The 27,459-nt window shown below is 40.1% G+C and overlaps 1 protein-coding gene across 1 annotated transcript; it reads right to left on the reverse strand.

Annotated features, from left to right (window-relative positions):
* Positions 1-394: 394 nt before the first annotated feature.
* On the reverse strand, positions 395-27,075 carry LOC100704058 (vinculin). Its single transcript, XM_005471336.4, has 21 exons — positions 26,697-27,075; positions 15,380-15,450; positions 12,232-12,382; positions 11,347-11,455; positions 11,026-11,148; positions 10,756-10,916; positions 7,814-7,904; positions 7,526-7,673; positions 6,834-6,987; positions 6,564-6,739; positions 5,884-6,074; positions 4,793-4,992; positions 4,315-4,443; positions 4,026-4,175; positions 3,771-3,879; positions 3,380-3,682; positions 3,173-3,297; positions 2,872-3,057; positions 2,343-2,546; positions 2,130-2,234; positions 395-2,034 (listed from the first exon to the last, which is right to left on the reverse strand). Exons 1-21 carry the CDS (start codon positions 26,862-26,864, stop codon positions 1,888-1,890), a joined length of 3,201 nt encoding a protein of 1,066 aa, XP_005471393.1. The 5' UTR covers positions 26,865-27,075; the 3' UTR covers positions 395-1,887.
* Positions 27,076-27,459: the final 384 nt, after the last annotated feature.

Here is a 27,459-nt window from a genome sequence, read left to right on the forward strand (position 1 = left end):
TGTTAGGTTTTTTTAGTGTTTAGATTATGGTCATTTTGTGTTGTGGAGATTCAAAAATGCCTTTGTGAGTTTATAAAATTAAACACCAAGTTACACAAGGCTAACCCAGGGACGATTGACTTTGTGCAAGTGTAGTCGTTGGTTTGCCAGGTTCTATGAAAAATTAGAATTGAGCTTTCATATATAATCTCTTATGTGAATTATGCTGAAAGGACAGGTTTACAAAAGATACAAAATTATTGATATAAAATATTTTGGTTGGTAACACATTCCTAATAAAGGAAAGATGAACAATTCTAGAAGAATGAATGAAATTCAGAAAATAAATCTAACTATTGTACAGTACTGACTTGTGTGTGTGTGTCAGAACAACAGAAATACAGATCAAAACACCTCCAAGTGCTATAAAATGCTTTATTACAAAATTGTGAACAAAGCCTAAGCAAATCCACATTCAGGCCCATTTAACCCCAGCTACATTGCATAATTTGAAGATCTGCGAGGTTTTGCATAGAGCATAACGTGACTAAAAGTAAGTCATAAACCGGGAACATTTTAAAGAAGAATCATGTACAGCAAGTGTTTCAAGGAAATCAACACAATGACACCTGGTACAAAATGATACAAAACATCTTAAAATGAAAATTGTATCAATTGCAAATAAAGTTTATTTCCCAAGGCACATCAGTTGGCATTAGGTACTTAAAATGAGACATTCACACCAACAGTCTTCAAATATTTTAAAGTATCGACTACAGTAGCCCCAAGAAGTGGCCATTTAATTTTAGTGTATCAGGACATGTTTAGACAGACGTGAGAATATAAAAAGAAGATTTCACCAGCTGCAGACACTGTGCTTTTATCTCTAAGCCGCGGTCTTTCCCTTGACTACCTAAGAAATGTGCTATTCATATATTACAAAAATGATTGTGCACAAAGATATGAGACGTACAAGAATGTTGAGTGAAAAACAACAAAGAAAACAACAGGCTGGATGACTTTCTCTAAAGAAGGCAAAGCTTTGCTGGGAAGATTAGAGTAATAACTTTTTGGCTATTAAGCCGCATAGTGTAGCATAAGCCTGTTTATTGCATGTAATCTCAATGCAGCGTGTTAAACAAAAAGAGCTGAATGAGTCAAATGCAGGCCTAAAAGCTCTGCCGGCTCTTAAAATTAGTTTTTTTCCTTTCAATCAGGTTCATCTTAAAACTATCCCTTAAAGTCAAATAAGTATTGCTGACCAAAGAAAGACTTGAAATTGTTGCAGGATGTCTTTGGCAAAAGAAAATACAGACTGCTACAACGGCATAAGTAAAACAGTGTTTCTCTTTCAGTTGTCATAATACAGAATAGTGTAAACAGACAAAATACTGCTGAACAGATCTTGCATGCACTCAGCGCAGGTGTATAATGTACTTGTAACAACTCCCCAGGTTCATGTGCTTATCCTAGCAAGAACGAATGGATGATAACGACAATAAAATTATCAGTACAAAGATAGAAAAATGTCTAGAGATAATGTTATATTTCAATTTAATTTACTGTGGTTTGCTAGAAGAGGCCAGAAACAATTAACCTCACATTATAGGAAATCTAACCTCTGATCAAAATATATATATTCCTGGGATTTCTCAAACTAAAAACACATTTTTACACACTTTAGAAAAAAAAAGCTGTTCCCAGTAAAATTATAAGCCATAACTCGCATTGAAAAGTCCCACCGTTTACATTATATCAGAACAGCAACTGTTACAGACAGGACGTGGGACCAAGAGAAACTCTTCCAATATTAGGATGTGGGGCACTGATATCATAGCTCTGGTAAAGTATATATCTGTCCATTCAAAGTCCTCCTGGACCGGCATGAACGATGGCCCTTCTCTTCTCTTACTGGTACCAGGGGGTCTTCCTGACCCAGTGGAGGGTGAAACCTGCATCTGTCCGGATCTTGATGGAAGCTGCCTCAGCCTCTCTGACAGTCTCCTTCACAGACTGCATCAGGTTCTGAGCATTGTGGACCAACATCTCAGTAGCCTGAAAGTTGAAATGAAAATGGACACAAATGGAGATTCGAATGATACTTTTCTCAGAGGTTAATTCAGTGAAATGCATGCTGATGTCAAACTCACCTGCTCTGACTCCTCTTCGCTGATGTTGGTACGACCCAACATGGTGGCCTTGACTGTCGACAGGATTTTGAGCTGAGTGCTGATGGTGGGAATGCGCTCGCACACCTTAAAGGAGATTAGAAACATTATTTATAAAAATACATAAAACTGTCTGTGCAAACTGGGAAAAAGAAGAAAAGGTTGAACCACATGATGAAGACGACTTAAACTGACCTGCAGCAGGTTGGTCCGGATACGTTTGTCAGTGCACTGCTTGGCCACCTCCTTAGCCAGCCGTGTGACCTCATCAGAAGCCTTAGCGATGTCTTTGGCGCACTGGATGAGTGCACGCTTGTTTCCGCTGCCTCCACGCACCAGACGTGACATCTCCGCCATGAGAAGGGCCATTCGTTTGGCAGCGCCAATGATGTCATTTCCCTACAAGGCACAGCACGAACATAATCAACGTAAAAAAAACCTCAAACATCTCTGCAATGTATCTTATCACTTCCTCTTGTGGTAAATTATTAATAAGCTGGTATGTGAAACTGGCAGGGAGACCTGCTTGTAGTGTTTCAAAGAAAGATCTTTAGGACACTCGTAACAAACGAATGAAATTAAAGTCATTAGAACTCCTTAGAAATTATTTTCACAACACCAAAACGTGCTTGGGCTCAGGTTAGGCTCTTATTGACCTAAATGTAAAAGGTATCAGCAAACCTCTGGTATCGTCACATCTGCACGGTTTATAGTGTTGACCTACTTTGCTGGACCATTTGCGGGCTTCATCGTGAAGCTGCCTCGCAGCCACCATCATGGGCTCATTAACCATGTCACCAGCCTTCTGCTCAGGGAACTCCTCATCTTTCTCCTCTGGGGGAGGAGGCCTTGGGGGAGGAACCTCACCCTCTGGGAGAGGAGGCTTGGGAGGTGCTGCCTCATCGTTAAGCTAGAAGGAAACAGTAAAACAATCGTGGTTAGGCGGTTAGACAAATCATTGTGAACAATCAGAGGAGCTTTAATTTATTTTCCAAATCTAAAGTTGTACTTATATGAAAACTTACATTAAGCTGATCCAGTTCAGGAGGAGGTGGAGGGAAGTCTGGTTCTTGAGGCTGGAAAGCCTCCCTGACTTTTGCCACAGCACCAAGAATCTTATAACCTGAGTCCAAAAAGCCCTTCTGAAGACCTGGCAATTAAAACAAACACATGACCATTAATCAAAATGTGCCATATGAACATAAGACAAAACCTGTGAAACAAAAACCTACTTGGATCTTGGATATTTCCAGCCACAGCCTTAGCATTCATCACCATAGGAGAGATCGTCTGGCTCAGTTCATCAGATGCAGCCTTCACCACCTCCCTGAATTTAGGATCCTCAGAATTTTCTACCTCTCGTTTAGCTACCAGGAGGATGCGGTTAGCTCTGCGGGCGATACTGGTAGCACCTGCGACCAACATCTGAGGCTGGTGATTGGTCATCGCCACACGGCACTTATCCAGGTCCTTCTTTATGGCGTCCTCTGAAGCATCGAGCAGAGATTTGGTGTCGATGGCCTCGTCCACCAAACCTAGACATCCACAGGGAACCACAGGGAGTTATACCAGGACATATGAAATGATGTTCCAGCCGTTTTCAGGATCTTTACGGCACTTTACCTGTCATTTTTTCTACATTGTCAATCCACTGGTTCTTCATGGTTTCAAAATGTTCATATGCTGCTTGGTTGCCGGGGTTTCTCAGCAAAATGCGCGCAGCAGATACCACCTAACAGGAAGGGAAAAAAAAACATTAATTGGAAGTCTACTTACAACTGCTAAAAACTCATTTCAAGTGGTGAGAAACACTTAAGCTCTGTGGCTCACGGCGGAGTGGAGGGCAGACACAAACACAAACACTCAACCATAACATACTTGTGGTGTTAAGTCTCTTGTCGACTTGACGGCAGCCTGGATTCCCTCCACCGTGCTCTTGTTAGCAGTGCCAACAGCAGCAGCCTTCTCTGCTGTGGTGCCAAGCTTATTGGCGTGATTCTCAAAGTTGGCAGCTCTTTCGTCAAAGACCTACACATGATCAAATAAAAACAATTATCCAAAATGGTTTCTGGAAACTGCAGAACACCCTGCCAATAAATATAATACAAATGAAAGAGAATCACTGCAGTGAGATCAGAGTGAGTAGTAGAGTGACTGTGCCGCTGACCTCATCTCTGTTGGGGGCGTCGAGCGGGGCGGTAGCGGCCACTGCCAGTAACTTGATGGGGGTAGTTGTGTCACTGAAGATGTCAGACACCTCCTGAGTCATCGCCTCTTGCATCTTTCCTTTCAGATCCTGAGATGAGGTCAGACAAATGTTACAACCAGCCAGCACTCACACAGAGTTTTGCTGAAATTACAGATACACATGTTCTTATTTAGCTTCAGCAGCTGCATGAAGTGCATATTACAATATGATCATGGCTACAACACATGGTTATTATAATCAATACTATATTACACTGTCTTTTATTCAAGTTTACATTTAAGTAAGCTTTAGGGAAATATAAAAAGCTTTTAGGGCATTAGTTTCCTCCACCCCTGGTAACCAGCAGAGGGGGTTGTTTGCTTGCATTCCTGAGTGAATCCTATCAGAGAAGCTACAGACCTGGATGGGAATGACTGAAGAATGTGAGCTGTCTTACCTTCAGGGCTGCTTGGAGCTGTTGAGCCACAGCACGTGCCTGAGGGGAGTCCCCTTCACCGCGGGCAGCCAGGTCAGCGAGCTGGGCCATGAGCTGCTCTACCTGCTCACACTTGCCTAGCAGCTCCTGCCTGTATGGGCCCGGCAGGGCATTGGCCAGCCTGTGGCCCTCTGCAACTAGGCCACGTATGGCTGCCTGGCCTAAAAACAACAACAATAAAAAAAAAAGTACAAATAACAACATATTTAATTTAGTTTGGCTTAGAAAAGTTATTTCTTTGTAAACCTTTGTTAACAATTCCTTATTATAAATCCACAAGCTCTGAGTTTAATTTAATAGTGCATCTACAGATAACAAAATTGACAGCTGCTTAGGCAATTACCAATGTATAGCTTTGGCTATATAGATAAAAACCTATCCCTGACATACTTTATTACATAATAAGATTCATTTTGAGTTAATTTTGGATGCTTTTTCTATTTTTCTTTTTCTTTTTCTAAAAATGTCCTGAAAATGTCAAAAAAGTCCATCCTAATACACAAAGAAATATGTTCCAGTAGTTGGTTTGGTTTGGCAAAGAATTGGAAGATTCATTTAACAATGAAAGAAGAAAAGCAAGTCAGCACATCTGAGAAGCTGGAACAAATGTGCTTTTCACATTTTCTTTTGATGAATAACAAAAGTGGTAAACCAAATATTTCACTTCCAGTTTCAGCAATAGGTAAGTGGAATATCTGCTCATTCACAGCATTGAACTTTGTAATCTCATGCAACTAGCTGCAAAACAGCCCAGCTGCTAAAGAAATCAGATCAGTGTCTCTTTCTGTAATATTTCTCGTTTGCTTTTTCTCGGGAAACTGCTGTAGTTATTTGTAGAACAGGCACCCTCCAACTTTGTTCTAAACCACATAGGTTGTCCAGGTTTAAGTGGAGATGGGCCAAAACCATGGAATAAGACAACAGTGGAATGTCGAGTATGTGTATAATTTGTATAGTCTGTAATTAAGCCACGGGAGCAGTGGAGTGAATATAAAGTGTGTGAGAGATAGACAGACACCAGGAAGTCTGGGGAGGATGCAAGCCAGACTCACCCACACCGCTGTCATCCACGGTGGGATTGTCAATCCATCGCTGTGCCTGCTCGATTTTTCCTTCCAAGTGAACAGCTGCCTTTGCAGGCCTGCTGTTGGCCACAGCCTTGTTGGTTTTGGACTGCAGGTTCTGCAGAGCTGTTGCGATTTGTTTAGCCAAAGCTCTGGCTTCAGGCGTGTCACCTTTGCCCCTAGAAGGAATTAAAAACAGCAACCTAATTTATCACAAAGTTATGGCTGGAATGAGGTCTGTATCGCTATTAAATCTGGAGTTCACCTACAAATATGGTCAAATGAGAACTTTTTACTTAAAACAATCGCAGGTGCAGCCCATCATCCATATGTACAATGCTGAATATGAACAGCTCCAAACTGTCAAATTATAGTATGAAATTGGTAGCTGACAACCGTGACTGTACACATTTCTCATTTTTTCCTGCATACATAAAAAGAAACACCAATACCGTTTCCTCGCAACGAAAAGTAAACAGCAGGGATTTGATGATGATGACAGTAGCAAATGATTCAAGGGGTGAAAAAAGCATCTGAACAACTGTAGTAAAGTGTGAAAGCACACCAGTTGGATTAGGGAGACACAGAGCCATCAATCTCACACTTCAAGTGTGGAAAAACAAAACCAGCATAAAGCTGTCCCATTTTTCAGGCGGTCTTTAACTTACTGTCTTCTGAGATCCGACAGCTTGGCAGTCATGGCAGCGATCTCTCCAACAGAGCGCATGATGTCATCTCTTTCTTTGGGGTCTTCGCACATGTCAGCAATCTTTCTGGCCTCCATGAGCACCGCCTTGACATTCTCCTCTCCCTCTGTTCCACTGTTAGGGTCTGCAAGCCAATTCTGCAACAAGACAAAACACATGCACACAAAATAATCAAAACCATCAAATTGCACTGAACAGTCTGAAGCCATGTTTTCTGAGCTAATGACTCACCTGCGCAGCATCAATCCTTTTGGCGATGGCCTGCTTGGAGTTGGTCATGGCCTCCAGTTTCCGTGCAGCATTTTCCACCTTACCCGTGAGCACGTCGAGACCTTGGGAAACCTGCTGTGCCTTTTGCATGGCAACAGGGGATGCTCCATGACCTCTGAGATAGACAAAGAAAACACACAGATACCATTAAGTGCACATTTGCACTTCTTTTGATCTACCTGTTTGTTTGTTTTTTACTGCAGAGCTTAATCCATATGGCCCACTTGGTTAAGTAAAACTTCCACACTTAATGTCGTAATGCCTGATTTATAGACTCATCTCTGTTTTCGTAGAGGTAACAGCACCAGAGGTTAAAAGTGGATTATGGATTAATACCAGACAGCTGCTTTTAATCTAGTGTGACTCAGCGTCTCTGGTGACAATAACATTTCTTATCAGGTGGATATCACTTCCACTTCTGTACACTATAATCCCCTTTAATATGCTTACTGCATTACAATCTTTATCCTTTGAGGACTGAAAATGAAACAACTGTATCAAAGGAGCACATTGCTAAAATACCAAATCAACGCATGAAATGTACAATAGCAGAAATCAAGACTATTTGAAGAAAGGTACAAAAGAGGAGGACAATTATTTTGCAACAGCTGCAACACAAAAATGCAAAGCAGTGTTGTTAATGTGCACTTTACCTGGCTCTCATCTCAGACACCTGGTCTGTCATCTGACTCAGTGTCTTCGCTGTGCCAACTATATCTCTGCGCTCCTTCCCTGCACAAAGTTCACCAACTTTTCCAGCCTCATCAAGGATCTGCCGGATGGCCTGCTCACCTGCGTCCCCTAGAAAAAGGAAAAACACAAATAAATGAACTCAGAAATACCAAATATGTCTCTAAATTCACTTAGGCCACGCATAAGGATAAGGATGTGATTAGCTACAGAATGGAGGGATTAACATAGAGGAAACTAAGGATTATTACCTGGTTGAGCATTTGGATCCCTCAGCCAGTTCTTAGCCTGACCCATCTTTGAATCGATTAGCCCAAGAGCCCTCTTCATAGCCTCTGTGTCCTTTGAGTTTTGAAAGAAAGGAATATATCAATATGCTAAAAAGACTAAAATTACTGCCTCACTGTTATATGCTTGCGCCAACCAGTCAAGTTGGAGTTTACATCCATATCTGTGACATATCAACTGTTGACAGTTTAAAAAAAGATGCCAATTTTGTCACAGCAACAAATATGGATGCTGCTGCAAAGAAACATCACATTTTGATGGATGAATGATACACACAAACACACATATATTCAAACCAGCAGAACAAATCATCATAGTTTCAAGGCATCTTTGCTAGATCAGTGTCACCAAGTCACTAACCAACCAAGTGTAAAACATGATAACAATCCTCCTTTCAGCTCCTGAGTTATGGAGATGAATAACAATAAACAATTATGCTGTTTTTGCAGAACAACTGCTTAATCTTTGCCCTTTAGGATATGAAACAACATCATTTTATTTTATTCTACAGACATTTTGTGGAATTTTGTACTACATCCAGTGACGACCAAAACCTAATCAGATTCTCCTGAGTCTCCAGTTCTCAATGCCGTGCCAACATGTCGCTTTCAGAAGAACAGACCGAACAGCTGGACAACCAGAAAACATAATTCATTTGGTCGTGGCTGTCTCAGGCATTAAAATCTGCACGAGGAGTTCATGAGTCATTTTACTCTTATTGCAGAATCTCCATATAAAACATTACAAAGTCTAGAGTCACTTTATTTTAACAGTTAATCTATTTTTCTATAAATACTAATGTTTATGTGAATCAAATTGAATTCAGTTTCTACAAAAGCAGCTATCTCAAGGCAACTAAATGTAACTTCATGTAAGTTTTCTTTCAGTTTAAAAATCAAGTGATCTGGAAGCTTGGACTTCTCACTGAGTCAGTGACTTCAGGGAAAATTTCCAGGCCCTGTCACCGTCATGATCAACTGTTAGTTATTTGAGTTAAATAAACATTTGGCATAATCCACATGCAGCATCGTTAAAATGTGTCATGCTCAGCCATGTAAAAACATGCCGTTTCCATTATTCTTTCCCTTTGTCAACAAAGGGTGTGCGTTTTTATAAAGCCGAGAGATTTTCCATTGTATCTCTGTCCGAATGGATGGAAATACAACAATCTATCCAACAGCAACTGACTCAACAATGAGCCTTCTCTTTGCAGAAGTCTGCAAATCAAAGCAGAGTCCTGCAGGAGCTTGAGCCAAGCGTGAGACCAGATCAGATGAGTGTTTGAGTTAACTTGTTTTTCATGGTAAAATATCCTGCTGTATGAAGATTGACTACAGAGTTTCAAAGCAAATCAAACCACATAAGCAGAACCAACCTCCATGATTAAAAAAATAAAATGAAATAAAATGTAATATATGTTTAAGCTAGTCAAAACCAACTAGGTGAAAACCATGCATGTGGTACAATGTGACTAAAAATGGAAAGAGAAAAAACAGGTACAGACTACACAAGCAAAAAGGTGTGAAGTGATGCTACCGGAGATGTGTGGGTGTGTTACTTTATTGTTCAAATATGCTCAGCATGCAGCTGCTTTGGCATTAACTGACTATGTGTGTGTCTGTGCGTGCGTACGAGTACAAAAAGCCAGTGAAGTAAAGTGAAAGAGATATCCTTTGCAAACATGCATCCATTTAAGCTTATATTTAGAAATTAGATGGGGTATGATTAATGGCATTGATTATGGTGATGATGTTAAATGACAACGGATATTTAGTGTTCATGAAAATAAAATAAAAAAACATTGAGAAAATTTGGTTATGTAATGTTGGATTAAACAAACAATTAGCCATTCATAAAACAAAATCCATATCAGAGTTTCTATGTGCTCTCCTCCATCAGGAGAAACCTGATGTTCATGGCAAGAAGAGATGAACACTCAGAGTCCTCCCTAATGATGCCAAAATCAATACTGCATGAGTCAGGTCAATCAATAACCCAAGCAGCTGAAGACAAGGCTATAGTGAGGTTTAAAGGACAGAGGAGGGGGACACACAGATGTTGATACAAAGTCTTACTGCAAGGCAAACAAAATCCAAAAAAGGCAAACATTTCTGCACTTCAATCTGATTTACTCTTCATCAACATCAACTCCAGTCCATAGTAGATAATAGTAATTGAATTTATTAATTGATAGTAAATTTAACCTCCTAACAGTCTCGCTACTGAAAAGCACACAAAGGCACTACAAAGCACAAAAAGCCCACTCATCTCTCATAAGCATGCTGCTGTACAACCAAAGGGCGACACAGGCAAGCCTTACCTTCTACAGGGGGTGAAGGGAGAAAGAAATGGTAAAAAGAAAGGAAGAGGGACATAAATTCAAATGTTCAACTAGACATACTGACTGAGAACCACAACAGAAAATAGACAGAAGTGACACAGGAAGGAGATTTTAGAGAGACCCCAGGATAGGAAAGCAGTTGCACATGCAGAGCTGAAAAACATAAAAGAACCTAACACATTAACCAACTATACAAGAAAGCGAAAGGAGAAGTTAAAGCATGTGTACTTTGTTTCTAATTGTAATGAAAAAATCTCATTCACACCTGTCAAAACTGATATAGTATCATCGTGATGAAACAAAGCACTTGATACTAAAGGGGAAAAAATACACCAGCTGAGAGTTACCATCACTTTATGAACTTTCCAGTCTGCAGCTCATTGCTGATCTTCTAAGAGTACATGGAAGCAATATGGGTGCTGTCTTTGTTTTCCCAAAGCACACAAAAAAACAGGTTTAAACACAGCAGCTCAAACAGCCGCACAGACTGTGGCCCCTTGTGTATATTTAATGTGTAAAAGCGACTCTGTGAGTGTCATACTCATATAATTATACTGTACGAACCTTGTTTGCCCAAGCATCCTCGTCCCAGGAAGTCAGCTGCAGCACTCGGATAATCTCGTTTATCTCGGCACTCATCTTCTCAAAAGTGAAGTTACGATTCTTCAAGGCCTCCTCCACTCCGTGGCTTCCAGAGGTCTTGGTTGTCACATAAATTTTGATGCCTTAAATTCAAAACGGAACTTGCAATAAGAAATCGGATAATCCAAATAAAACTGACTTCCCTTGTAAAGAAACACTGAATTGTGTAACAGTTAAAGACAACAAGAGTACCTGAAATGAGGATGGGCAGCAGCTCTTTGACAGTGTTCATAGAGTTGACGAGCATCACGCGATGCTCCTGATGCGTGAGCTCCTGCTGCCGCTCATCTATCATCTTTGCCATCTTCGTCATACCTGGAAAAAGGCAACAAAACAGAGTTGGAAAAAAAAACTATTTTGCACTGGTATCACAACTGACACGTACACAAGAATGATTACACAGCAAAAACAAGTTATGAACTTCTGAATCTGTCAGCTTACACAGCAAAATTATATTTTTACACGCTGTCTAGTTCAGACTTCAGCTAAGTAAGCTTGTACTGGAAGACCGACCTGGTCCCAGGTTCTTTGTATATGTGATCAGGTCCTCCATAGACTCCACCACCTCTGCCACAGCCAAATACTCCAGGATGCCTCGGCACACACGGATTATTTTGCGAACCTATGAGAACAGTAAGAAAAAAAAGAAAAACAACAACTACTTAATCTAATTCAAAGACAAACAAAACAAGTGATCATGCATACACACATACACACACTCCTTTCACATTCCCTCTAATTACACTCTGATAACACGGCCAACTGACATTCCAACTTCTTTGTCCTGCTTCACCCCAGCTTTATGTGAACTGCTGGAGTCACCACTACACTATGCAGGGTGATCCCTGAGCTCTACCGGAAAACATGATTGCAGTGCTGACGGATGACTCCTGCTGACTGCTGCAGACAGGACTGGGATGTCTGATGTCTGCATCCAGAGTGCTGACCTGCAACTTTTCTCATTTCACTCTCTGTCCCTGAGAGGAAAAGATAGATGGGCATGACAGATGATATTCCCGTCTGATTTGAGATATAGGAAGTGTTTCTGTACACGTGCAGCATATTTATCTACGTCTCTGCCTACAGTACCCAAGAGGAAGGCCGGAATAGATACTAGCCTTACAGCAGAGAAGCCTGTGACAGCAATCCTCTGAACGTCTAAATAGTCAATTATTAAGCCCTTCCAAATCAACCGCTGAGCACAAGAATAGGAATAGAAGGTCACTAAACCACCATCAAAAGTAAGAGATGAATCTGGTGCTGTAAAACTGACATCTAGCAGCGTCACCTCATCCTTATTTTTTGTTGCCGTAACAAAACTGATGTTCTGACCTCTAGCAGATTTACTTTGGTTAACAGGTATTCCATGTAAAATGAAATGAATGAATGAATGAATACCTCAGCCTCATCAAAGGTGAGGAGCAGGTCAGAGGTCCCAGACAGGATGCCCCGAGAGCCATCGATCAGGTAATCCCGAGCAGGAACAGAGTATGGATCAGCTTTCAGCATGGATGCAGCCTGTACCAGTTTGGTGCACGCATTCTCCACTCTGTGGAAAGAAGAGAATCCATTTCAAGAGCCTGTAGAAAAATGCTTAACACGAGTCATGCTCATGCCTTTTAAAAGCCAAGTGGCATTACAAGTAGAAACAACTTAAAGCAAAGACAGATGGAAGCCTTAGCATGTAGCTAGCCATAACATATATTAACTGCAATGTAAACATTACTTTGTTTCATTTCCTCTTTTGTATATGCTTTTTTTTTTTTAACGAAAAAAAAAAAAAAAAAAAAATCACACCTTGTACAGTAAAGTTGATGAAGTGTGAATCCTTTTCACACCAGCTTCCATAAAGTGCATATCAAGAACATCGCAGTTCTCGCTACACGTGTGGCAAACCACAATTCTCCAGATATTCATTTACATATGGACTCCAATGAAATGATCCTCATAAGATTTTACTGTAATTGTTGCTAGTTGCAATCAAATGTAACCAAAACACAAAACAAATACAGTTCTGTGCAAAAGTCTCAAGCCATCATGTTCTTAAGAAATAAGAAGTGTTCTTAAGAAACAGGAAAAGACCTGACAAATGCATCTGACTGTTCAGTTAGTCCATCTACTATTCACTGAATGCTCATTAGAAATGAACTCAATGGAAGGTTGGCTCTCAAGAAGCCATTTTTAAGGCAACGATATACCAAATTACAGAAGAACTGAACTGAAAAATGGACTGATGAATCCAAATTTGAAAATTTTGCTTCAAATCACTGTCAATTTGTACGGTGTAGGTCAGGAGAGAGGTACAGTGAATGTCTACAGCCATCTTGATGACACAATGGTGACACAATGGAGGTGGTATTATGGTTTGGAGCTATAATTCAGCCAGTGGTGTTGGGGATTTTGTCAAAACTATAGGAATTAAGAACACGGAAAAGTACCATCAGATTTTCTTCCATCATGTGATACCATTTGGAAAGCATCTGTTTGGTCACAGCTTCATTTTGCAGCATGACAATGATCATAAACATACTGCCCTTACATGGAGTTTTTCCATTTGTGTTTGTGCATTTGAGTAAATAATTGTCAACTTTTTAAAAATTTTCCTAGCAAAATACAAAGAAATAATGGGTGGCTCAAGACTTCTGCAGAGTACTATAAATATTTCCACTCAAGCAAATTCTTAACTAAAAAATTTGATGGCAGAATTTCTCTGGTAAGGAGCCCACACAAACAGCTAATAACAGTATTGTCAACTTCCTCTATTTGCTCACAGAAAATAGAAGTGTGTGAAATTGGCAGTCTGTTAACCAAAAATGGTCACGTCATACTCAAGAAATGACTGCGTAGGCTCAGCTAATTATATACCCTAACAAAACCTGTTATTTAGTAAGGAAGTTATAAATACACAAATTAATTTCTTCAGAATAAAAAGTTTAAAAGGTCCTTTCATTGCATCTTTTTAAAATGATCTGGGGGTTTTCTCCATTTTGAAAACTTCAATGATCTCAGAAAAATATTTATATCATTTTAAAATGTATTTTAAATCATTTAAAAGTTTAGTTTGGAAAACAAAGCACAAAATCATTAAGGAGTTACTGTTTGCTGAATGTATTTTTATTCCTTGAAGAAAGACTAAAAAAATGGCCTAATTAATTGACCTTGAGTGGTGATCTTTAATGAAAGACCATAAAAGAAATCCACTCAGTGATCTTAATTTGAAGTTATTTCCAGGTAAAATTTGGTCTCATGAGCAGAGTCTAAGTAATCAAGTCTGGGACTGGTTAAAAGCTAAAGCAATGTCATGTGTTGTACTGATTATGAGGCAAATCTGTGATAGTGGCTACATAAACAAAAATGGCCTGACTGAAATATTCAGTCTGTAAACAATCTTTTGACACAGAAGTTATCTTGCTTTCACAGGATGTGATATGAGATCCAAGAGGTGGGGTTCCACTCTGAACCCCACCTCTCGAGTCTGGCCTTGGTCCAATTTAACCCCTGCTTTCACAGAAATGTAATGATCAATAGGCTGCCTCATGGGTGTGGTGTACTCTGTGACTTGTAGAGCAGTAAAAAAAAGAAAAAAAAAAAAGCAGGCTCAGCCATTTGATTCATTGTCGTACATGCCACCTGCAAAATATCTCAGCCATTTTGCACATCGAAACAGGCAGTAAGCCAAGGAACACCACATGTTTCAGTTCCCACGGTATACTGACTTCCTACATTTGCCTACAGGCTAAAGTGTTCACTGGTAAAAAGGAAACATTACTGCTATAGACTAAAGGGGCCAAGCAAGAGACAGTCGGTTAATCAAGTCTTGTCTAAGATAAAGGCTAATATATGTGCATGGCATCAAGGTTGACATGAATGTGTGTGTCTTTGCAGAGCCAGCCAGCACTGTCCTTCAGCGTGCACCAGAAAGAAAGAGCCATGCATTAACTGGATCCCAGCAGACACTATATTTAGTGAAGGAGACACATTCCAGCGCATGTGCTGATGGATGACGACAAGGTGACGATGTGACTTTGAGGCGCCAAATGTGTTGAGCCTGACGACCTGTGCCTGCCAATGCTTTTCCCTGACCTTGGGGGAGGACGGCCTTTCCCCCCTCGCTGACTGCAGTTTCTCATGTAATAAGGATCAGTCAAAAACTGTGATAGAGACAGACAGCAGATAAGCACAAACTAATAGCTTAAGCAATGTCAAGCAAGCCACTGATTAAATGGGGACATCTCTTTTCTATGCTAATATATACATTTTTTCTGTAAACAAAAAGCAGCAGCCAGTGACTCTCATTAGGCCCCACTTCTTAAAGGGTAAAGGAACTCCTCCCAGATCTAAAAAGTATTTTTGTTACACCATGGCAAGACTGAGGCACTTAACATGCCATGTCTGACCTTTGCCTGGGCACAACCGGCCATTACTGCAACAGATAAAGAGAGAAAGAGATCCAAAGGGAAGCTGATGGGTTCCACATACTGAAAGAGACATTTAATCCAAGAATTTGAGATGTTTGTCATTGCATGAATTTGAGGCATTTACTTACTTGATAAAAGCTGGTGGCATGTCCCTTTTCATGAGCTGGTCTTCTGTGGTTTGTACAGTCTCCTTTCCCACCTGGAAAACACAAATGCACAAGTGAGTAAACATTAAACATGCACAATGTAAAGAAACATGACATTTAAGGTAAACACACACAGTGTTATCAATAGCACACCAAGCCAAGCGTGATGAGAAGTGTTTGGGAACATACTGGACATTTTCTGGCATGTCCAACTTCAGAAAGTGAAAAAAAAAATCCCAACAATTTTTCACTAATCATATTAAAGGTCTGCACAATAACATCAGCAAAGTGTTATTTGATTGTTTTTCCTACAATCAACTTAATTTCACTCCATATTTTACACCTCGCCATCAGTGCCCCACCTGCTGTGCCTTTATGCCCCGTAATTGGCCTTTACATCGCTGGCATACAGACTATAAGTGTGGCCAAGGACAGAGAGCACATGTGTACATGTGCATGTTGGGAAAAGAGGTGTGCAAGCCTAAATTACCTATTAAATAATGCATGCAGACTTTCTCCTCTGCAAATGTTTTATTTGTCAGGTACTCTGGCACATAAATAATACAGCAATATATTCATCTGCCTTGGTAAGCTCACTGTGGTGGCAGTTTTCATGAGAGACAGATTTAGGAGAAGTGAAGTCAAAATGTGGTAATCCTGCTGGATTGTGTCCATGCGGTTCTCTGCTTCCATCACATCTACTATTTTATCAATTTGCACAATAATAACCTAGATAATAACTATAAATAATAACAAGGATACTACAAACCACTTAGTTACAAAAAAAAAGGCAAATTGGTTTACTTGACTAATAGGTGATGCATATCCTCTTATCTTGCTTTTGTTATTTATGTACCTGCTGTTCACAGGTCTTATTATTTATAGAAAGTCTTTCACCTCTTCACCACAAAATTCCCACAGCTTTTAGCCTGTGCAAAAGTAGTCTGACTCAACAGATAAATATTGGCCAGTGATATCACCAGATGGCATTAAAAGCAACTGTGACACATGCACTGCAGCCACAAACTTTTCTGGGGCCTACAGGTCATCAGCCAATCTTTAACCCGGCAGCTCCTGTCAGATTGCGCCAAAGTGTGAATAGCGCAGTCCAGTACGTTTAGCACAAGTGAGTGGGCGTGTTCACTATCCATGCTGCTCCCTCATGAAGTGAAATGTTTCCAGTTGTGGAAAACCCGTCTGACGCAGAGTATTTAGGCAGATATTTTATGATATGATGGTCCCAAAGCTCACTGTGAAAACAAACAAAAAAACAAAATCCTAATAACAATTTCACATTTAACCAAAAGGTGTTATGTATTCTTCCTCCGTAAATGAGAAGCCAGTTAGCCATTATATTTACAAACTGGTAAAGATAGCACCAGTAATAAAACAGCAGACACAAGACACACCCAACACCCAGGCTTCAACTCTGTTCATCAGTCATGAGGATTTCTGTGAGTCAAAGCTTAAAGCCCCTGCACAAACAGGGTGGACACAGTCGTCTCAGCTTAAAGTTAAATTTATTCTAAAGCTTTTATGCAATGTGACCACAGCACATACATCAATAGAATGTCATATGCATGAGTAAAAGCTTTGTAACCACAACTTTCCTCCTTAGAGAGTTTTGCTTTTAATCAGGCCGTTTTTCAGAATGATGTCCTGTTAGTTGTGTAGCGAAGCATTTTTTCAACAAGGCAGCTGCTGAGGGGATGCCAGGCCTCGGTACAGTTATAATGTGCAAAGCAGCTGAACGCCTCCTCTCCATCCAATGCCAAAGTGACTCACCTCCCCCAACCATGACCTCAGCTCTGCGGGGAGGCACAACTCCCCCACGTTGAGCCGCCATGGGTGAGAGATCATAGGCATTCATCCTTACGGAGCATACTGACCAGTTTAAATGAGATGCGTTGCTGCACAAACCTTTCCTTTCACATTAATATTGTACTACATATCAGCTGAATACTAAAAGTGTTGCAGAGTGCTAGATTATGAGTGACAGTGTGATTTCCTGACTGTCACACAATTTAGTCCTACAAAGCATTTCCAACGTGTTTCAATGTCCTGAACGCTTTTGTACCCGCTAGGCAACACACCAGGAGTCAAAAAAGTTAAAATTATACACCAACTAAGTTCTGCAGTTACATTTGCCGAAATATATCTGAATTTTGGATGGGATGCAAGACAAAACAATTTAGAGATGTCTAATTAGGGCATGGGAAATAATAAATCCAAATTCTGGCACAACTTTCAAAGTGTTTTTCAATCTCTTGGAAGTTTCTTTAAAACAGTGATTTCTTCTTTTGCTTTTCTTATTCATGATGCATTCCTGATGCTACAGTAAGCAATCCCAGTGAGCTTGTCAGTGTGTCTGTATACAGCCACTAGAAGAGCCATTCCAGATGGTTGACGTGGAGGCAGTAATGGAGCAGAGCACACATGCATCTCCTCGCTCTGTGTTCACTGGACCTGAGGGACTCTGAGTAACTGTGGGGTTATAAATTAGGGGCAAAGGTTGTGCCAAACCAAAAGTAAAGCTCAGCTGGGGAGGCCGGAGTGGCAGGGAGCATACGCCACCCTGACATTCCTCCAAAGAGGCCCTGAAAAAAAAAGCCAGCAGCAACTGATGTTGGGATATTTTTAGTATTTAAACTACTTACTCAATGCATCCGAGTGCATTTCCTTTTTCCAGTCTTATCTTGCTTTACAGCTTTGTCATACTTCTACTGATCCACCTGCAAAAAGTATTTTGCACAGATGCAGTAAACTAGAATGAAGAAAAAAATGTAGCTTCCTCGTGGATTCAGCAGCTACTTGATGAAGTTATTTGCTTATCAGCCCTAACAGGAACAAAACATAGCGATGCTGAAGGTTTTTTATCAACAGCTACATGAGATTATTTGCATATAGGGTCTACTATTTATAGATTACTTTCACTCCTTTATATCAGTGTGCTTCGAGTACTTGTTAGGTGGGTTAGGTAAATACATCTATTATGCCAAGGGGGCTCAAGCAGCTCATGAACGACTTTCCAAGGTAAGGGTGATTGTGTAAGCTCTTCACAGAACTGTTAAAATAACACTACTATTTATTGAAGCTCAAGTCAAGTTTAGACATGATCTGAAACTGAACATTCATTTAACAAGAGCTGAGTCATATTGACCCGGAAGCATTGCACAGGAGTCTCTGAAACTGAGCAAATTTAAATTTCTTGATACTGTTTTCACCAGCTCGTCACTGTCTTCCTTCCCTTCCTCCCTTGTCGTGCCTCTTCCTGTTGTGTGAAGTTCAAAAATTGTTTTGCACCAGCGATCCAAACAATTTGATGTAAAAATAGAACTGTAACCAAAGTTTGCAACGCTTGTTGTCGAGCAGTTTGTGATGCCTGGCCTCTATTTACTATTTTGAGCCTCTGTCGTGATTTTGGAGCACATTCCTGTGACGGCAGCAAAGCCCTAGTTTGACATTAGGGCTACAGCTTGTGATTATTTGTCTCTTGATTTGTCTCCTGGGGTCCTTTTTGGCCTAAGAGATTAATAGTTTCCTCTGTAAAACAATAGAAGATAATGTCCCTCACTAGTTACCAAAGCCAAGAATGGCCTGTAATTACAAGTCTTGTCCGACTGCAACAACAGTCGAAATGCAAGGATATTTAATTTATAACAAATCAAACTTGTTATAAATTAACAAACCTATACTTTGCATTTCGTTTTTCCAGATTACTTTTCTGTCAATTTTATGGTATTTTTCCCCTCTTTAATTATTGATATCAAGACTTGGGGAAAAGATGACATGAGGATGTCCGGTCACCAGTCATTAGTAATTAAAGCTATGACAGCCAACCCAAACCACAATAAAAATCCTTTATTTCTTGAATAGATTCTAGCAAAACACTTTAAAGAAGCACAGCTGTTCCCTCCCAGCATCTTTTTAAAGCCTTCCACAGATTTAGTGTCATCTTCTTCCAAGCTGCCATTACAACACTTTTAGCTGTGGGTCCCATTTGAGCCTAGAGTGGAAACACTGGCACTCCTGTGTTGTGAAGTAGCTTGATAAAGTGGCTGCTCCTTTAGCACAGACTCTGCATTGTTGACAGGAGCCCATCACTCTTCCTCGAGAAGAAAGGCGGCTCTGAAAGCCTCCAGACTGCCAAGACACAGCCTCCCTTTCTCATGTCGGGCAGTTTTAACACAATACTGGGTTAGTCATGGGGACCACAAAGATCTATGATGGCAAAATTCCTACAAGCAGTGCTACCACTAACCCTTAACACCATATAAGAAAATAAACTACTACACTTGTATTTCTCAGAGAGAAAGACACCGATTTCCACAGTAAGTGTCTCTGAACTGCAATCTGATGCCAAAGCACTCCATTAGCTACCTTTGATCAATAGTCTCAAACCAGGAAGTGCTGCTTTTTAACATATCAAATGGCTTTTGACTAATAATGATTCAGAGGGGCAGCAGAAAGATTGCGCTTATGGCATTATCACACATCTTCCAAGCGGTGTCCAACATGTTTGTTTGTTTGTTCTTATTTGGATCAGTAAATAGCTATGCATGGTGTGTCCAAATTTTATCATCTGCTTTAAAGTCACAAATCAATTGTTCTGCTTAGCAGAGGCAAAACAGGCTCTGTGGCTAGAGAAATACATCACTACTTTTTCACATTGCAGGAACTTTGCAGCTCACAGCCTTACTGGAGAACAGCATTCACACTCATTGTCCTTATCTTAAAAAGAAGAGTGAGTCAATAAAAAGCATGTTGCAAGTGTTCATTTCCACAGAACAAGGACAGCTAAAACAACACATATAACAGATAACTTTTAAGTGCTAGAGAGGAAGTGTCAACTTCACATTTAGCCAACCAATGACGTGGTTCCATATAAAACCTACTTGTCACTATCTGATTGATATAGCTATTTCCATGAAATGTAGGACTGTAACTTTACTTTATATCCCATTAAACTAGACTACAGCTCAGCTTGTTTAGCAGAAAATGAGGGGGGAAACTATTCTAAAAAGACAGTTTAAAAAGGGAACTGACGTTTTTGTTCGCGTTTACATTAAAAAAAAATATAAAGTTTCACTTGAAATACAGACTACACTGGTGTAAAAAAGCAAATTGTTGAGTTTGAAAGAGTCCAAGAGTTTAAATATCCATGAATCTGTTAAAGGACACACATGATTACTGCCTCTGTTCTCCTAGAAAATATAACTACACAAGGTACATCACAGAAAGCTGAACATAGCAAAACAGCCCTGAGTAGCAGCTGATGGCTTAAAGGGGTTACTAGAACTTCATGTCTGTTCATTACTCTATCATAACTAGCATGAGTGGTGTCCACAACAGAACTACTCATAAAAAGAAAGTGCCGAAAGTGTGCTGAAGAACATGGTTTGTCTGACAACGTGGAAAACAGCAACTCAAAGGTGGAGTGGCTAAATGTTGAGGTTTCCTTGGGCAAAATACTGTACCTCCAAGTTGCTTCTGATATTTGATTACAACATGGACAGATGTGATTGTAGTGAATGTGTGAAAGTTAAGTTAAAAGCTAAGTGCTCAAATAGGGTAAAAAAGAGGCAAGTACAAATCCTTGTCTACACCTAACTTGGAAATGCATTTTATATTTCTACTACTCTCTTTGCTGCTCCAATGTTCTTTCATAAGTTTCAATTGAGCAATTTTAGAAAGCCACATCCGTGTTTTAAAATACATTTGGTAATACTGATTGCAGTGTTTTTGGGGAACACAAACTGAACATGAAAGAATTCCAACAAAATCTGGGATTTTTGTTTCTTGGGGGGAAAAAAAACCATAAAAAAGATCACCCCAGGTGCATTTTGGGATTTGTCACGGTGTGCTCTGGAGTCATAAACACCCTGCTGCTGAGGGACAAGGGTTTCCCTTTGCTTTCCCATTCATTTGTTCAGAGTGGGGCTGACAGCTGCTGGGTCTTCCTGACTTGGCTTCCTGCATTTCCTTTTCAACTCAACGCTCTGTCGTATTCTCCTATCCCAGCTAATTTTCATCAGAAAAAGCTAAAAATACACAAACTTTGCATTATGAATTGATAATGCATGAGCATGAGGACTAGTAATGTGTTCTTGTTTGACTATACAAACATTTCACAGTCCATAGTTCTCACATTGCTGCCAAGATAATAGAATCAAATGGAGAGCTGCATGAAATTGTTTCCCTTGACAAAATGCAGGAAGCTTGAGTACCAGGTAATAGGAAAGGGTTTCTTTTGTTGGCCTGTGAAGCAGTTTACTTAATGAGCTCATTTGTTTCCCATCTCTAAAAGGTTAGAGAAGTGGGTGGTTGAAATTGCTATAAAAAAATACTTAAATACTGATCACGTCACAATTACGTATTTAAAAATTCCCCTAAAAGCATCCTCGTGTTGCATCCTCTGTATTTCTCTCAAAGTTTAAAGACATTCGAGAAGATGTTAAAGGCTTCCAAGAGTGTTGCAGATGTGTTGTGCAGATTGAGCAAAAAGCATGTGGCCAGATTTCTCACACAACTCACTAATCACTGACTGCTGCCGAGCCCAGCTTCCAGTAACTGCATTTCAAAAATCAGAGTGATATTTTGTAACCTCCAGAGTATTGCAGAAGACAGTAGCTTCTTTATCCCAACAAAAACTAAGTGATCTAAACAGAGAAGCATCTCCACAAGTCACGTGATCTCTACAAACAGGAAGAAACAGGATTTTTTTAAACCTTACACCTATAAAAAGGAGCTATAAAAATAACGAGGTACAACAGGCCTGCACAGCCAACCTTTAAGGCTGGCTAATGACACATAAGCATGCTCTCCATTTATCTCATTAGGACATTATCAAAACTCAGAATCATTAAATATATCAGTCTTTTTAACAGTGACATGTGCAGCAAAAATGATTTTACTTTGTCAGATTAAAATGACTGCTAAAATTAAAAGACATCAAGAGATGGGACAAACATAGAAGGGAAAAAAAACAAGCATCAAATTTTCATGACATTGAGATGCTTTCTTTTAAACATCTCTCGACTTTACAAACAAGTTATTTCATTTTCTTGATGTTACCGTTGCAACTCTCATTTGTGCAACAAAGACAACCTTTCTCATTGCACAAGCATATTGCTTCGGTTAGAAATCGACCAGTCAGCCACAGCATAGCCACATCCTGCAGCTAAAGATATGTATCAGGCTAAAACTTGATATCACTGACAAAAAAGAAGCTCCTGGCATGTGAAAACATGGTCAGGGAGTAAAGTTGTTCATTCAAAGGATCAGCCCAATCCCACCTCCCCCTCCAAAATGGGATAAATTCCTGCCAGTTGGGAATTCTTCGCATTCCTCACATTCATCTTTAATTGAGGTCTCGCTCATTGTCTCAATGAGGAATAACTAGTCATAGATGTTAAATGAACACAGAGTATATGACAATAGTTTGTGATGTTGCTAGATTAAGAATTATTGTTCGGAGCTGCACTTTTATCTCCATGCATCTGCTAGACTAAGATCAGGCCCTTTCAAATTAATCATTTGTACCTGATCTCTTCAGACAGGCTGAAGTATCCAAGAGCATCCTGGAATCTCGCCTTCCTTTTTTAGTCAGAAAACCTGGTGCAATCATCTTAATAAGCAATTTAAAGGTATAACTACTTGTAGCTTGCTCTCTGTCCGATTTCTAGGTCATCTCAGTTTTTTAACTTGATTACAGTACTTAAGCTTCTGCTCTGGAGATCTTGGACAGAGTTAATGGGGGAGGAAGTCTGTGCAACAGATGGTTTGCTGGGAAGCACAGACAATAAAGCAAATAAATGGCTTTTCTTTGACACGATCCTATCCCGACAATGACTAGATAAAATCCAATTAGAAGGGTTCATCCTTTTCCCTAGATAGTAAAGATTTACTTTCCAGTTAGACGCTTACTTTTTTGTTTTCAAGCAGACTCACTTCAAGTAACTAGTACAAAACAGGTGCAAAAATTAAGAAGTTCAAAAGTCATTTTTAGGAAAACAATGAAATATGCAGGGAAAAGACACCAACAGCTAATGGACTAAAATAAAATTCTGTTTTCTCATTAGATAAAATCAAAGATAAGGGCTACACGGTGTATTTGATTACTTATGTAGGCTCTACAATGTATGACTCATGGGACTGTGACCACAAGAAATTACATCAGATCCTTAACTTCAGTGATCTCATAACACTGTTCATGTTGTAATGTTGCCACAGCAACTGGAAATAATTACAGACTCGTGCAACCATTCATGCCACTGTTGGAAACATCTGATCACAATTCACAATGTCCAGAAAGCCTGGATGATTTCATCCTAAGATAGCTGAGGATACACAGGACATTTTCATGTGCTACGACAAGCCCTGTTTTCATGTTAATTACTCGGCCGAAATAAAAGGTTTCTACACTAAAAACTTCATTCTGTACTTTTTTAACAACTGAGTGCCAGAACAACTTTACCACTAAATATCTAAATATTAAAATGTATTACCGAGCCTTATTTAGCTCTGCTTTGGCTTTGTTTATTCAATGGTTTGTTGCAAGTGGACTGGTAATGAGCTCTTGTGCTAAATCCACCCTAATCATGGGGTTACAGGGAGTCTAAATTTACTGCAGTCCACCCAAAATGGTCTAAAAACATGTATCATTTAGTTCTTAGACCTGTCAAAATAGAAGGTTTGCTCTTGAAAGACAGCAAAGCAGAACAGACTCCAGCATGGGTGGAAAGGGGTTTTTATAAAGGCCCTTAGAGGACAGAAGCCTGTAAACATATAAATAATGGACACAATGAGGTGCAGACCTGTTGTTTAAGAGTGGGCATTGAGGAAAAACAAAGCGTCAGAATGAAGTAAACCAGTTTGAAATTCTTATAGGCCATAAACTGTAATAAATAAACTGCGAGGCAATGGTAGGCAATCCCCCTAAATGAAACATTCCTTTGCTGACGCCAGGGTAATTGTCCAAATTTATTGCCCGACGAGTGCCAGGGGTTCTGGGCTCGACCAGGCTGACAGACTGCACAACACACAGGAACCATGTCTGCCTTAATTTAGCCTGTATGCTTTTCTTTCCATACAAGCCACTGTATCTGACAGGGCCCTCGCTTCCTTTGTTACAAACTCAGCTTATGTTTCAGGATAAAATTGACAGTCATTTCCTAACTAGCTTCCATGATAGATACAATGTGGTTTTGAGAAATGCCATTACAACTACATCACAGAGTCTAAATATAATTGAGGCAACAGCTGCATCTGGTGAAGGGGGTGTGTATAATTTAATGTTTTAAAAAGATAGCGTGGAAACACATAATTAATAGGCCCACAGACAAGTTAATTACCATGTGGATAGAAAAAGATAACGGACACAAACTAGATCTGATAATGTAGCCAGATTCACTATAGTGCATGAAGATTACATGTATGAGGGCAGGTTCTATTAAAAGAGAAAAAAAAGTGTGGTTCTAGGTCATGGGGTCAATAGCAAGTGATTTCCGTGTAACATGAGGACACAGAGCAAATCATGACTCATGACTAAGGTATGAAACACATGCAACTCAAAATGAATTTTTGCAGGTGAATATTATACAGACGATGTCATATTTATCAGTTACTACAAAGATTATCAGTTTTTAAAATATAACATTAAGCTTAATACTGAAGGGTTGCAGTTTTTACATTAGTGCAAAACTTCCAAGCCACCCCTCATTTCTTTATATTTGATGAATGAATGAATGCATGAAGCATAAGAAAGGCAACCCACTCAAGTGATGAACCAAGGTTGTGTCCACACAAAACAACTTAGCAAAGAATCGATTTTAAACTTTACAATCTGACAGGAATTAAATAGTATTTTCCACCACCAATGTGATTCCCGGAGACTATTAGATGAAAAAACAGATCGAAAACATGGTCTTCAGCTGATCCATCTACTGTCCACTGAAGCCTCATTAGAAATATTCTCAGTGGAAGGGTGGCTTTCAAGAAGCCATTACACGGAAGGGAAACAGGAACAAAATGCTGAGTTATGCCAAATTACCCAAGACCTGGACTGAAAAATCTGTGGTAACAGGTCTTATTGAAGTGATGAAATATTTGGTTCAATATTTAAAGAGGAGGTCAGGAAGGAATAGCAAAAGGCAGCCATATGTGAAACAAGGTGGAGGCTCTGTCATGGTTTGGGTCTGCATTTCAGCCAGCAGTCTTGGAGAGCTTGTCCAAACTGAATTATGAAGGCAGAGAATTACCATTAGATTTTAATCCACCATCCAGTACCATCTGGAAACATTTAATTGGCAACAGCTTTATTTTACAGCATTAAAATGATCCCAAACATACTGCCAAAGCACTAAAAGAAAAACACAGTGGAACACTATCTGTCATGGACTGGCCTCCCCAGAGCCCAGTCCTCAACATTATTAAATCAATGTGGGACCATCTTTACAGAGAACAGAACAAAAGGCAGCCAACATCCAAAGAAGAGTTTTGAATGTCCTTGAAGAACCCTGAAAACTATTCATGAAGACTACTTATAAGGAAAGCTTGAATAAGAGAGTTCAGGCTGTATTTAACAATAAAGGTGATCATAGCACATATTGATTTTAAAGCTCATTAGAATTGTATAAAGTGTGCGTTTTTGCTTTATACACACCATTTCCACGCATTTTGAACATGTTTCGATAAATTACTGCACCTACTTCTCATTTGCACACTACAGCTGAGATTCCTAGTCTGCTCCTACAATCTTATGGACAGAATACACATGCACACGCTTCTTACTACTTACTATGCCCCTTTCATAACTGTTTTCACGCATTAGTAGTGCACTGATAGCTGAATATTCAAATGCATATGATCTGTAGTGCAGTGATGTGATTTGCAGAACTATTCATAGATGATCACTATAGGTGCAGTTGTTCTGTGCAGCCGAGTGATTAAAGTCAAAAGTAATTCAATGTGGTCCTGTACCTGACTCACACATTACAGCAGTGCCTACGTCAAGCTATGGCAGTCATGTACAGAGGAGGAGGCAGGGCATATCTTCAAGGGGAAAAGGGCGTCACTGCCCTTTTGCCCCGAGTTAAATAACTCCAAAAAACTTTCATGGCATTCCCTAATCCTGCCATTGAACACACATTTGGTAACCGCATTAACACTCTGCTGAGTGAAGTGTTGTGTCCAACTTCATTGGAAAGTAAAGGGTGTGTGGGACAGGTAATCTACGACACCCGCCGAGCTCAGCCAAACTTTACCAATGTGATTTTACACAGAGAAGAAAGTTACTCACCCGAACAAGGTTACTAACGGCTGCCTGAACAGCAGCTACGGGCGCCGTCAGATCTGGGATACCTTTCCCATCAACTTCACCTTCTTCGTGCATTATCACCAGATGGGATATCTGCTGAGCCACCGGCTCCAGGATACTTTCTATCGTCTTCGTGTGAAAAACCGGCATGGTGACAACTTTAGAACACTATCTAAGTAAAAATTCTACCACCGAAGGCAGTTTTCTCCAAATCTCCCTCTACAGAAGCCTAAAACAATCCACGCGCGATCTTTTTCCCCCCAGGATAGTCCTCCCGTTCGTATGAAGACTACAAGTACTCCTGTGAAAACATGAACGCGAAAAACTCCCAGCCAGAGTGAGTGAGCGCGAGCAACCTAGAAGTCAACCAACGGTTTCCGCCTTCTTCCCAATCAATGAACAAGAGCACACGCTTCCTAGATTGTGATTGGTTATTAGGGCTGCCGCTCCGTATCGGGACCGCCTTCTTCCATACTGACGAGTTTGCTAGAGATCCAAGTGCTCCCTAGATTACGTAATAGATCCTCATCATATGTCCTAAAAAGGGAAATATGTGTCTACTGTTTGAGAGGGGAGTGCGATTCCAGTAGCTGTGAATTAACTAGTTAGGCTTTCGGCCCCGCTGGCCCAGAAATCGGAGCTGTGGAGATCAGATTACAAACCCTTCCCAAAACACACAGTATACTCCGCAGGGCACTCCGAAATTATCCACAAAGTAAAGAAGCTGTAAATAAATGGCAATAAA

Source organism: Oreochromis niloticus, linkage group LG8 (assembly GCF_001858045.2).
Source record: "Oreochromis niloticus isolate F11D_XX linkage group LG8, O_niloticus_UMD_NMBU, whole genome shotgun sequence".
Taxonomy (NCBI): domain Eukaryota; kingdom Metazoa; phylum Chordata; class Actinopteri; order Cichliformes; family Cichlidae; genus Oreochromis; species Oreochromis niloticus.